The 12785-nt window shown below is 38.4% G+C and overlaps 1 protein-coding gene and 1 long non-coding RNA gene across 2 annotated transcripts in view; one reads left to right on the forward strand and one right to left on the reverse strand.

The window, feature by feature from the left end:
* Positions 1 to 719: 719 nt before the first annotated feature.
* The window catches only part of LOC133072292 (uncharacterized), a 42537-nt gene continuing 30471 nt past the window's right edge, over positions 720 to 12785 (forward strand). The window contains exons 1-4 of the long non-coding RNA XR_009696684.1: positions 720 to 857; positions 2572 to 2652; positions 10279 to 10458; positions 12497 to 12758. This is a non-coding gene — a long non-coding RNA (uncharacterized LOC133072292). The remainder of the gene's footprint in view (positions 858 to 2571; positions 2653 to 10278; positions 10459 to 12496; positions 12759 to 12785) is intronic.
* Positions 12576 to 12785, reverse strand: part of NPSR1 (neuropeptide S receptor 1) — a 147261-nt gene continuing 147051 nt past the window's right edge. Inside the window, exon 10 of the mRNA XM_061165382.1 lies at positions 12576 to 12655. Coding sequence (XP_061021365.1) covers positions 12649 to 12655 — 7 coding nt within the window. The 3' untranslated portion in view covers positions 12576 to 12648. The remainder of the gene's footprint in view (positions 12656 to 12785) is intronic.

The raw sequence follows: 12785 nt of genomic DNA on the forward strand, positions 1-12785 counted from the left end.
GTAGAGAAGGCAGGGTGGCCTGAGGGCCTCGAGAAACAACTTCCAGAAATTTTTTAGCTTCACCCTTTTCTAAGTCCTCAGAGTTTTTTCCATTCAGCTTGCAGATGAGGTTGGGGGTAGCATGAGAAATACTCAAGGGAAGTTTTTATGGATTATGCTATAAAAGAGAACACACGACTTTTCTTATGATCCATTGCCTAAAATTCATATGGCCAAAGTTACCTGTAAGAGAGGCTGAGAAATGCATAGTCAGCTGTGTCCAAGAGAAAGGGTAAATACAGATATTAGTGAGCAGTAGCTCTATGTGCCACAGTGAGTGCATGCACGCTTAGTCACTCAGTCATGTCTGACTCTGCGACTCCATGGACTGCAACCTGCCAGGCTCCTCTGTCCATGGGGATTCTCCAGGCAAGATTACTGGAATGGGTTGCCATGCCCTCCTCCAGGGGATCTTCCTAACCCAGGGATTGAACCCAGGTTCTCCTGCATTGCAGGCGGACTTTTTACCATCTGAGCCACCAGGAAAGTCCAAAATTACTGGAGTGGGTAGCCTATTCCTTCTCCAGGAGATCTTCGCAACCCAGGAATTGAACTGGGGTCTCCTGTGTTACAGGTGGGTTCTTTACCAGCTGAGCTACCAGGGAAGCCTATTTACCACAGCGGGGAAGCCTAATTCTAGAGTTCATTGTTAGCAGGCTGTCTTGATTGCAGGTGGAGAAGGCAATGGCACCCCACTCCAGTACTCTTGCCTGGAAAATCCCATGGATGGAGGAGCCCCGTGGTTGCCGCCTATGGGGTCGCATAGAGTGAGACACGCCTGAAGCGACTTGGCAGCTGCAGCAACAGCTTGACTGCAGGTACAAGCCACATTTGTTAGTAATAACGATGTTGTTCTAATCTCCCTCCTGTCATCCTTTGTTTGATTTTATAATCTATTCAAAGCTCTCGTGGGGAACAGAGGCTATTTTTGGACCCCTCAACTCCAACATTTGGTGCAGATCCTTGGAACATTGAGAAATAAAACACAGGAGGTGAATAACAAATTGGGAGGGAATTAGACTCTAATTTTCTTCAAACCTTAAGTCAGATGGGTAAAGAATATGATATTGGACCTTAAATCCTTTGGACTTTAATATATTTGAACTCTAACTTAATCATTGACTTCAATCATTGAAATTTAATTTCTTCCCAGAAAATTCATGATGAGAAAGGGTTGATATTCAAACTTGGAACATCTTGTAATTGGTATTTTATTGCTGGAATATCTTAACATGATTTAATTTCTTTGTAGAGTGTATAATGATTAGAGTGACAATATAATTTATCACCCAAACTAGGATCGTTCTGAGAGAAAAAGGAGGCTCTATTAATAATTATGCTGGGACAACAGTCATAAGCCTATACTGTTTGGGTTGAGCTGGGCTGTATGATCACTCTAGCTATATCGGATAGTGTGGAAGGACAATGTTAAAGAAAGAAAAATGGAATAGGGAATTAATTAACAGCAATATGGAGATTTAATTAATGGAGATTTTCTGACTCAATAAGAGCCCTGTGGGGATCAGTTCTAACTTGTCCATCAGTGGTCCCAGGAGGGTCCACTGGGGAGCTGTACCAGTCAGGGGCCATACAAGGGAAAGAGGAGCCATGGTAGATATTTCAGAAAGAAGGGACTTCGTGCAGAATTGGGTGCACAGGTGCTAGAGAACTGAAATAGCAAAGAAGAATGGTAGCCTAGGGATTAACAACGACAGACAGCAACTACCACCCCTAAGACTGGAGAACAAAAGGAAGGAGGCATTACCCTAGGAGTTCAGAGGAGGGCCCCCAGGACAGATGCTGAGGTCTCTGGGGCAAGCTCCATGCACCTGAGGAGAGGTGTGGTCTGAATCCTGCTAGTAACCCTGAGGAGATGATGGGGAAGCTGATGATTGAAATACAGAAAGGAAGCCCTGTATTTCCCCCAAATTGTGTTCTTTTTTCCATATCCTGCCCATCTCCCTTTGGCAGGCCTTACCTAACAAAAAACAACTAATAAAGGAATTGGGAAATGTAGTTTGCAGAGTCTCAGCCTCAGCTTCAGCATCAAATGGAGTGGAGGGTGGGCTTGGAGCAAAGAGACAGTAGGGGCATAAAGGGTCCAGATGAAGTAGGTGGCATTGGGGGAGTACCTGATGAAAGAGGAATAGAAAGGTCTTGATAGAACTTCTGATCTCCTCATCGGAGAATCACCACACCCCTGACTGACCATAGGCTTAATATTTAGTCACATAGAGTTAAGAACAAATAATTGTGGAAAGTCAGTGGTGGATGATGCTTCTTCATTTCTGATGTGTCCTTTCATGGAGAGATGTCACATTTTCAACTTTTATTTGCTCTTCAGTTGTTCGAAGAGGAAGGAATGGTCTTATCTGTGTCATGAATTTGGAGAGAATAAACTGGGCATGCTCAGCTCAGCCTTCCTCCTCTCCTGGGTGCAAACTGCTTGCCGGATGCTAGTGTTTTCCTCTTCCCCTTTATCCATAAATCTTATTAGTTCACTAACATTTATCAACATGTACTCTATCCTAGGCGCTGTTCTGGTCCGGGGGATACAGCAGTGAACAAAATAGGCAAAGAAGCTTGTCTCATGGGAGATGTGGGCAATAAGCAGTAAGCATAATCATAATCACATTATACAGTGCAATGGAAGATGATAGGTGCTGGTGCCAAAAAAAAAAAAAAAAAAACAACCACAAAACTGCAGGAGATCAGGATTGCTGGATTGGCAGCCTCAGTGTTAAAGAAAGTGGTCTGGGTAGGCTGACTTAGCAAGTCCATTTGAGCATATGAGGAGAGTCATTTGTCTGCTCACATTCAGAACCCTGTAAACCCCATAGTTTTAGAGGTGAATACTGACCATTCTTAGAGAAGGAAATGGCAGCCCACTCCAGTATTCTTGCCTGGAGAATTCCATGGACAGAGGGGCCTGGTAGGCTGCAGTCCATGGGGTTGCAGAGTCAGACTTGACTGAGCGACTGAGCATACATACATGCACTGATCACTGTCTTTCTCAGTCCAACCACCACTTGCCCCCAGCCCTGGACATGCCCTGAGGATCTTGTTTTGAGTAGGACTATGGGCTATGGCCCACAGCAGAGGTAGGTTTAATCACTAGGTTTACCTGTTGAGGTGTCGTCTTGGAGCAAAGTCAAAATTATAATTGCCTATAATTAGTGCTTTACCCCGCTTTGCAAACAGATACACATGGTCTGTTAGCCTACCCACCTCATCCTGCCTCCACTTTGCAGCCAGGACAGCAGTATTAAAGCAATAGCTATTGCTGTTGGCAAACACATGTGCACACTGTTTTTCTTTAAGGCAGCAATCCTTAAAGTGTGGTCCAGATCCTGGTGAGTGGAGAGGACCTTTCAGGGAGGGTCTGTGAGATCAAAACTGTTTTCATAGTAGCACTAGAATGTTTTTTGGGGCCTTTTTCATTTTCTTTCTCTCTTGTGTACAGTGGAATTTTCCAGAGGTCACATGGCATGGAATAGCACAACAGATTGAGTGCAGAAGCAGATTAAAATACTCCTTTTTTCCCCTAACTACATATTTGTGTGAAGCCTGATTTTCTTTACATATTTCTATCAAAACAACATATTGCCACAGATTGAATGCAGAAGATCTGAAAATCCAGCTGTCTTCTATTAAGCCAAACTTAAAGAGATTTACAAAAAGTTAAAACAAGTTGATCTTCCTGCTAAATTTTTTTTTGAAGAGGGAAATAGTTACTTTCCATATAGAAGATATTTTTGTTACTATGTATTGAATTTGTTATTGTTATTTATAAATGAATTAATAGGTAAATATTAAACAGTTTCTCACATTTAATTTTTAATGCAGTGAATATCTATGGGTATGTATAATCCACATAAACAAGCATGTGAAAGTCAGTCAGTTATGTCTGACTCTTTGTGATCCCATGGACTGTGGCCCGCTAGGTTCCTCTTTCCATGGAATTCTCCAGGCAAGAATACTGGAATGGGTTACCATTTCCTACTCCAGGGGAATGTTCTTAACCCAGAGATTGAACCTAAGTCTCCTGCTTTGCAGGTGGATTCTTTACCATCTAAGCCTCCAGGGAAGTCCATAAACAAGCACAAAGGGGTCCCGAGACTGGAAAGGTTAAGAAAGGTTGCTCTCAAGGGTTTCAGTATAATACCCTATTTGCATGTTTTTACAGCCCCCTGACATCCCTTCAGAGGCATCCTTCCTTGTTCTCAGACATCACATAAACTCATGGCCGTGCTTCCCCACTTCATTTCATTTGGGTATCTACCCACATGTAAAACACTGTATACTAAGGTCTATCTTCTTGTGGTGAAAGAGCATTTAGTCCACAGTGGAGAGAAGAAACAACATTTAGTCCTGGGTTTACCTAACCATTATCTGGACAGTTGCAAGGTGATGAAGTTGGACTCTTAGAAGAACATTTGTCCTCAGGTTGGACCCAGGGCAACTGACAGAGGTAAGCCAAGGTGGCCCACGCCCTTCCTGGCCATGAGAAACTTGGGCTTTAAAGACCTGGCATCCTGTTAAGCACTGGTTCCTAAGTACTGGCGCCTCGAAGAGCTGCAGGAACCCCTGCACAAGATCACCTGAGTGGCTTGTTGTACATACAGACTTCCAGGCTGTACTCAGAGAACAATGAATCAGAATGCGGTTGGAGATCTCAAGATCTGTACTTCTTTCCTAAGCCCGTGGGTGATTCTGTGATGCAGCAAAATTTGGGACCCTTTAATCAGCCTTCTTAAACCCTGTCAAATCATCATGGAGATGAGTCAACATGCTTTTGACCCCAAATATTTCTCCTGGCCACCTCCTGCAGGCTCAAAGTATCTACTTTTTTTGGCAGTTAGTTCTTTGGCGATAGGGCAGCAATGCCTCAAATGTTCCCTGTTTACATGAAATCCTCTCTGGAGGAATGCTGATGTGGCTGTACTTGGGGAGTAACACAGCAGGTGTGTAATCTACCTGCTATACATTAGGGGTGAGAAAGGGCAGAAAGGAGGAGGAGACTCTTTGGATGGACATGCGGGTTGGAGTTATGAGTAAGGACTTCAGGATTCCAGGACCCCTCAATAGGCAACAAGAGAACAGAAGCTAGATATTGATTTCCACTGGGCTGACACTCAAGACTCTATGGAGGAGCCAAGCTGTTTCTGCAGATTTTGAAAATTGTTGGCATCAATATTGCTGTTACTGGATGTGAATGATACATTGCTGCCTCAGAATGCAGAGAAGGAACCCAGAAGCATCTTTGGGCCGTCTCATCTCTGCTGTTTCTTGTGTGTAATCGAGACTCAGTTGATCACCTTCCTGTTTCCAATCTGGCTACCTTCTCCACACTGCTTCCAGAATAATGGTCCTAGAAGGCTTTGAAAAGTTACAGTTTTAGAAACTTTTAATTGTGAAATATAACACACATTCATAAAAGTGCACCAAATGTAAATATATAGCTTAATGAGTAATTAGAAAGTGAACACCCAGAGCAAGAAATAGAACCTTACCAGTACCTCTTCTGCAGGCTCCCTCCCAAACACAGCTCTTTCCCATCCCACAAAGGAGCCCCACTCTTGGCTTTTATAAATTACTTTATAAAAGTAATTTCCTTGCATTGCTTTAGAATTTTATCACCTGTGCATGCATCCCTAAATACAGTAGTAAAATTTGGCTGGCTGTGAATTTTACATAATTGAAATCATATAGTATCTTTTAGTATTTATCTTCTTTATTTTTGTATTATGTTTTTAAACATTTTTTTCATGTTGTGGCAAGCAGCTGGGGTGGGGGTTTTTTGGGTCATTTTTGGTGCTATAAAGTACTTTATTGTATGAAATATACCATATTTTTTTAATCTATTGTCCTGGTGGGCATTTGTTTCGCCTCCAGTTATGGTTCTTATAAATCAGTATTGTTATGATTGTTGTTAAGTTGCTAAGTTGTGTCTGACTCTTTTGCAACCCCATGAACTGTAGCCCACCTGTCTCCTCTTGTCCTGGAGATTTTCCAGGGAAGAATACTGGAGTGGGTTGCCATTCCCTTCTCTAATTATTATGAATATTCTTTCACATATACTAAGGCTCACATAATTATACTCTTCTGTAGTATCTATACTCAGGAACAGAGCTGCCAAGTCATAGGTATATACATCCTTAACTTTATTAATTAAAGGCTAGAATGGTTGTGGGAGCCTTCCTGGTGGCTGAGATGGTAAAGAATCTGCCTGCAATGTGAGAGACTCTAGTTTGGTCCTTAGGTTGTGCTAAATATTTACCACCAGAAAACAATGAAAATTTCTGATGCTTCACATCTTCACCAACACTTGATATTGTCAAAGTTTTAAATTTTTGCCAATCTGGTGGGTGCATATTAGTATCTCATTGTGATTTAATTTACTTTTCCCTGACTTCAGTGAGATTTGACACCTTTTCATTTGGTGTTTTATTGGCCTTTTGGAAAATTTCTTTTCTGAAATCAAGTCCTGATCAATTTCTATCTGTTTTCAATTGTCTTTTCTTAGTGATTTATGTGAGTTTTACATATTCTAAATAGTAGATCTTGGTCATTTGCAAATATCATTTCCCATTCTATCACTTGCTTTTTAACCCTTTTTTATGATGTCTTTTGATTTTCAAATTTTTTGGTAATCAAATTTATTAATTTTTTCCTTTAAAAGCAGCAGATTTTGTGTTTTGTTTAAAGAGCTCTTGTCCTATTCAGAGATCTTAAAGATATTCTCCTATATTATTTCTTCAAGGTGTTTTATTTCATACAGTTAGATCCATAATCCATCTGGAAGCACTTTTGCATATAACCCACCAGGCTTTCATTTTCATTTTTTTCCATGTAACTGCCCAATTTTCCTTACATCATGTATTGAAAGAGCACCCTTTTTCCATTCCTCTGTAATGCTGTCTCTGAAATAAACAAGTTTTCCTATATGTGGACATCTTTTTCTGAACTTTTTTACTGTTACATTTGTTAAATTGTCTACTCTGACACAATGCTATAACTTTTATTATTATGGCTAAGGTCAAGTATCTAGCTGATCAAATATTCCCACTTTTTTTTTTCTCGGTCTAAAACGTCTTGGCTAATTTTGGCCTTCTGCATTTCTCTATAAATTTTTAGAGGCAACTTGCAAGCTTCTACAGAATTCCTGCTGGAGCTTTGATTGTTACTATATTAATCTTACTGATTGATTGGAGAAGAATGGATGATTTTATGATAAATCATGGTGTATTTATTTCTACATCTAATTAGTTCCTCTTTAATACCTGTCAATACTACTATGATTCCTCCATAGAGATTTACACACCATTTATGAATTTATTCCTAGGAACTTGATCTTTTAAGGCTATTGTAAATTGCAATTGAAAAATAATTTTCTATTTGTTGCTCTTGTGTGGAAATGATATTGACTTTTGTATATTGATTTTGTATCCTGCAACCATACTAAACTTTATGATTACTTTTAATTATTTATAATTATAATTATTAATTCTAATGTATATTATTTTGATGTTCCACTATACATTTATATCAATAATAAATTGATTTTTATTATACATTGCCAATCCTTATGCCTTTTATCTTTTTGTTTTTGCTTGCTTTACTATTTTGGCTAGGATCTTAGTACAATGTTGAATAAAGTGATGATATTAGCATTCTTTACTCATTCATTCTTTATTTCAAAGGGACTACCTCAAAGTTTTATCATTAGGATTTTTGGTACATAATCTTTAAAAGAGTTAGGGATTTATTTTTAACTCAAATTTGTGAAAATCTTTTATTGTGCCTTAATGTCCAATAATTTTATCAAACATTTCCCCTGTATCTGTTACATTGATAATGTGTGTTTTTTTTTTTTAACTCTTGTAATCTATTAGTATAATGAGTTATTTGAGTAGTTTACTAATATTAAGACAACTTTGCAGTCCTGAAATGAATACAACTTGGTCACGTGTTTTAGTCTTTTTATATTTTGCCAGATTTGGTTTGCTAGAATTTAATTTGGAACTTTTGTTTTTATTTTCATGACAAAATTTCACTTGTAATTTTCCTTTTGGTAATATCTTTGTAGGGTTTTGACATTATGTCATTTTTAGTCTAATAAATAGTTTCAAAAGACACTCTTTTTATGGTCTCCTGAAGAGTAAAAGTATGTAGAATTGGAGTTGCTTTTTTATTTAAATTGTGGTAGAACTCTCCAATGAAGGCATATTTTTTCTTTAGTAGTTATGATATTTACTACTCAACTTTTCTGTTTCTTCTTATGTCGGTTATAGTAAGCTGGCTGTTCATCTATATTTTCAGTTTGCTTTAGCATAAACTTGATCATAATATCCTTTTATTATCTCTTTATTGACTTCAAGACCTACAAAGATATCCTTAAAATAAATAATACTGCTTACTTGTGCCTGCTCTCTTTTTTCCCTTTGACCAATCTCACAAGAGGTTTATTGCTTTTATTATTTTTTCAAAAAACAGAATTTTGTCTTTTGAGCTTCTAAAATTACATGTTTCTTTTCTATTTTATTAAATTTACTCCTGCTCATTATTTTCTTGCTTGTATTTCCTGTGGCTTTGTTTTGGTGAATTTCCCTAACTTCATGAACTAGATGATTTATTCATTAACTTAAAGGAAAAGAAGAAAAATTCTTTTTAGTATGTTTGTTTGTATCCCACACTTTTGATATAATTTCATTATCATTCAATATGATTGTTTTCTATTTTCCATGTACTTTTTTCTTTGATTATAGGTAATAAGAAGTATATGTTCTGATTTCCAAACCTGGTAATCTTCTAGTTAAGCTCTTGCTCTTGAGTTCTAGCACAATTGCATTGTGATCAGAGAAACCAGTCTGTATGAGCTCAATCTTTTGAATGTTTTGAAGCTTATTTTATTTATGGCTGACATATGGTCAAGTTTTGTAACTGCTTCACACGTGCTTGAAAAGACGTTTATTTTGTAGTGGTAGGATAATGTGCTCTACCTGTGTGATTCATGTTGTTCCAGTTGTGCAGATCATTCCTACTTTTTGTCTCCTTCAATTATTGAAATTAAGTGTGACAAAATTCCCCACTATGGCTGTGGACTTGTCTATTTGTTTGATGGTTCTGACAACTTTTGAAAATACATATTTTGAGGCCATCTTGTAAATGCTTAGAAATTTAGAGTTATATCACTCACTGAACTAAAACATTTATCACTTGAAATGTCCCTGTTTAATGCCACTAGTGCTTTTTTTCCCTTAAAATGTATGTAGTCTTTATTAATACAGTCTCACCAGCTTTTAGTACTGTTTCCATGGAATGCCTTTGTCCATTCTTTTATTTCCAAACTTTCTGTGTCCTTGTGTTTTAGGCATGTCTCTTGCAAATAACATATAGTTGTTTCTTTGAAAGTCTAATCTAACAAAAACTGGAGTATTTAATCTGCTTACATTATTACAGTTACTGATATATTTGGATAAAAAATCAACCATTTTCCTATGTGCTTTCTATTTGTCCCAGCTATTCATATTTCTGCTTCTCTTTTCTTGCCTTCGTTTAGACTGCTTGAGTCCTTTTATCATGTTTTTCTTCTCTTTTAGTTTCGAAGTTATATAGTTCTTTATTTCTATTATTTTAGTGATTACAACCTACATTCTTGAAATGAAAACATGCATTCTTGGTGTATCAATGTCTAATCTATATTCTACCCACATTCCAGGTAATGCAAGGACTTTAAGCAATTTAACTATCTTAATTTTGTCTAGACTTTATATAATACTGTTGTTGTATACATGAGTATGAATACTGAGTCACTTCTTTGGGACCTCTTAGAGAGTCCCCAAATAGTCAGAAAACCATGAGACTACATGACTCAAGCCCCTGTCCATCTTAACATTCTGTATGCATGGAATTGCACTTTTAAAATGTTAATCAAACCAGCCCTGTTGAGGATAATGCAGTCTTAAAATGCAGCTGCAGAGACATGAGGCGTGTGTTTTTCAGGTTTCCAAAAGCGAGGAGGTTGGCCCCTCAACAGGACCATTTACTTTCAATCAAATGCAATTGAAAAACTGCAAGAAACACTGTTAGATCTGCATATAAAGTGAGGTATATTCATATGACTGTAAAAAAAGTGTAGTTGCCAGAAGGCCTGTAGCTCACTTAAGATGACTCTAGAAGAGTAGAGCTACTTTATTTCTTGCTAAAAATATTTTTGTTTTCCTGTTTCCCCACCAGATGCAGGCTTGTGGTCCCTTCCGACCCTGTGGATGCAGAAGGAAGAGGCAAACTCCTTTCTGTATATGTGGCTGTCTAGAGTTGTCATAATGATGTGGTGAAGCAAGTTTAAGCTGCGTGTTTGGCTGAGAAGGGATACTTTTTTCTCATCATTAATCACAAATTAAAGCCATTAAAAAGGTATGGGAAATGTTGCTTGGCAAAATTAAACTTCCGTTAAATTATGCTCAACACAAGCCCTGGAAGCAAAGTTTTTACCATTCATATTTAATTTAGTTCAGTAAAGCGGAGACACTTATTTTCTCTAGCATGGCTAAATATATTAAACACATCTATCCTTATTATCCTAAATTTTTGCCTATGCCTGAAGCTAAGTGATAATGCAGTCATAGGTGTCTGTAACATCTTGGTGTAGGAAGTAAGCATCTTAATTTTATACATCACTCTGCTGGCTTCTCTGGCCCCACTTGGGCGTCCAAGGCTATAAACATGGCATCACAACACTAAGCTGCTCGTTTTCTCCAAGAGTTCAAACTGTATTTCCCAATTGGGAAATGATGTTTCTCTGACTTCATGGTGATAGATGGAGAAATTACACCTTCTAAAGAGCAAATAACTTGGCTATGAGTCATACAGTCATTGTCCCCCTGGGGAAGAAACTCCAGAAGCTATGAGTCTATGGATATAATTTAAGCCATTATAATCTCAGAACCTGTATCTATAAAGAACCCACAAGACTCTCTGCTCCAGCCTTATTTTGTTCCCATCTTACAGATGAGACAGTTGATGCTCAGAAACATTAAATAATTTGTTCCAAGGTCATAAGACTATGGAACTATTACCAGCATTCCTTAGTGTTTAAATCATGTTTCCTCAAGCTCAGAAAATACATGAAAATGAGAATCCCAAAGTCCTCACCAAAATGAAGCAAGTTTCATTGTACTGACAGCTTGTCTTGCAGCAGCCTGTACCATTATCTTACTGATCTCCAGTCTTCACTGGGAATAGGAGTCTCAGCACTACAATAACTACAAAATCACATTCACAGTTTTTAAAGCCCACAAAACCCCTCACTTGACTCTCTCCTTAACTTTCAGGGTCTATTGATGGATGAGGTAGGCATGTAATGCCTTTTTCAGACCAGAGCTTGACAGAGATTTAAAACATCTGTCAAAAGAACCCAGGCCTCCCATTTTGCCATGTAGGAAGGACAGCCACCAGATTTTGCACTGTTAATTGACTCCCATGCAGACAGTTATTTTAGCAATGATTATGTGGGTCTTCTGTAGCACATCTTGATTTAAAGTGAAATGTCAAAAAGCACTTCTCAAAGCTTCCAGGTTTGTTCATATTTAGCTGGTTGGACAGGAAGGAAGACAGCCTTCAATACTGTTCTGTAGATGTACAACTAGATTATTCAGTCTCCTCAAATTCAGAAAGTACTTCTAAGAGAGATGGTAACTGAGGAGTCTAATTTCTACCTGAGAGATACTTTTCTTAAGGTCAGATGGAATTGAAAAGAGAGTTTATGGGAAAAATGCCACTGTGACCTTAAGCATGAAGTCTTTGGGTTGACACCATAATGAGGAATGGAGTGCTATTAAAATAATAACTCCACTAGCAGTAGACGAAAAAAGACTTAAGCTCAGGATAATTTTAGGAAGGAGGATTTTGCCAAGGAGATTTTAATGTCAAGAATGTATGTGAGGCTAAAAATAAGGAGCTCACGCGCATCCTAGAGCCGTGGGTGGGGATGTATATATAATCAAATTAAATTATTCCACTTCCACTTATGGAAAAATCTGATGGCAAAAATTGATTAGAAAACATTTAGTCATATTTCACTTGGATTATGCTTATATATATCAAACTCCAGACCTGTCAAAATAAGGCCCACGAGCGCTTCCCAGCCAAGGTGTTAGATAGACAATGGCTAAAATGTGCAAAAATGATAAAGATATTACAGAAACATCATGCCTGGAAAAGCCACAGGCATTCAGCTCCCAACTGTATAGAGAGAAGTGTCCCTGAGGTATGAGACATGAAGCCCAGAGTGGAGATATGAGGAGCCCAGAGGTATGAGTCATGGCCTAAATGTGGAATGCAAAGGGAGGAGCCTTCAGAGGGTCAGAAAGACATGTGTGAGCCCCAGGTGCCAACTCTCAGAGCCTGGAGGTCAGAACCCCATGACTTTTTGTGCTGTTTCTTTTCCTACCAGATAAAGTACCCCTCAATTTCGATTTTGCTCTGGAGGGCCAGCACTTGTGTTCTTTCTGCAAATCATCTGTCGATACAATGGGACTGTGAGGTTGGCTGCTGCCAACACATCCATCTGCCAACCATGGCCATCTGCAGAGGAGATGCAAAGCCTCAATGCCTGGAAATGAATTTATTATTTGTTGGCATTTCAAGGACAAACATCTCTTTGGCCACAGCTACTGAAACTTGAATCCAAAAATGGGAGGAAAATCTAGGCTCAGGTAAGCCTTTTATTTACTTTTTAAATT

This window comes from Dama dama, chromosome 18, assembly GCF_033118175.1.
Source record: "Dama dama isolate Ldn47 chromosome 18, ASM3311817v1, whole genome shotgun sequence".
NCBI lineage: Eukaryota > Metazoa > Chordata > Mammalia > Artiodactyla > Cervidae > Dama > Dama dama.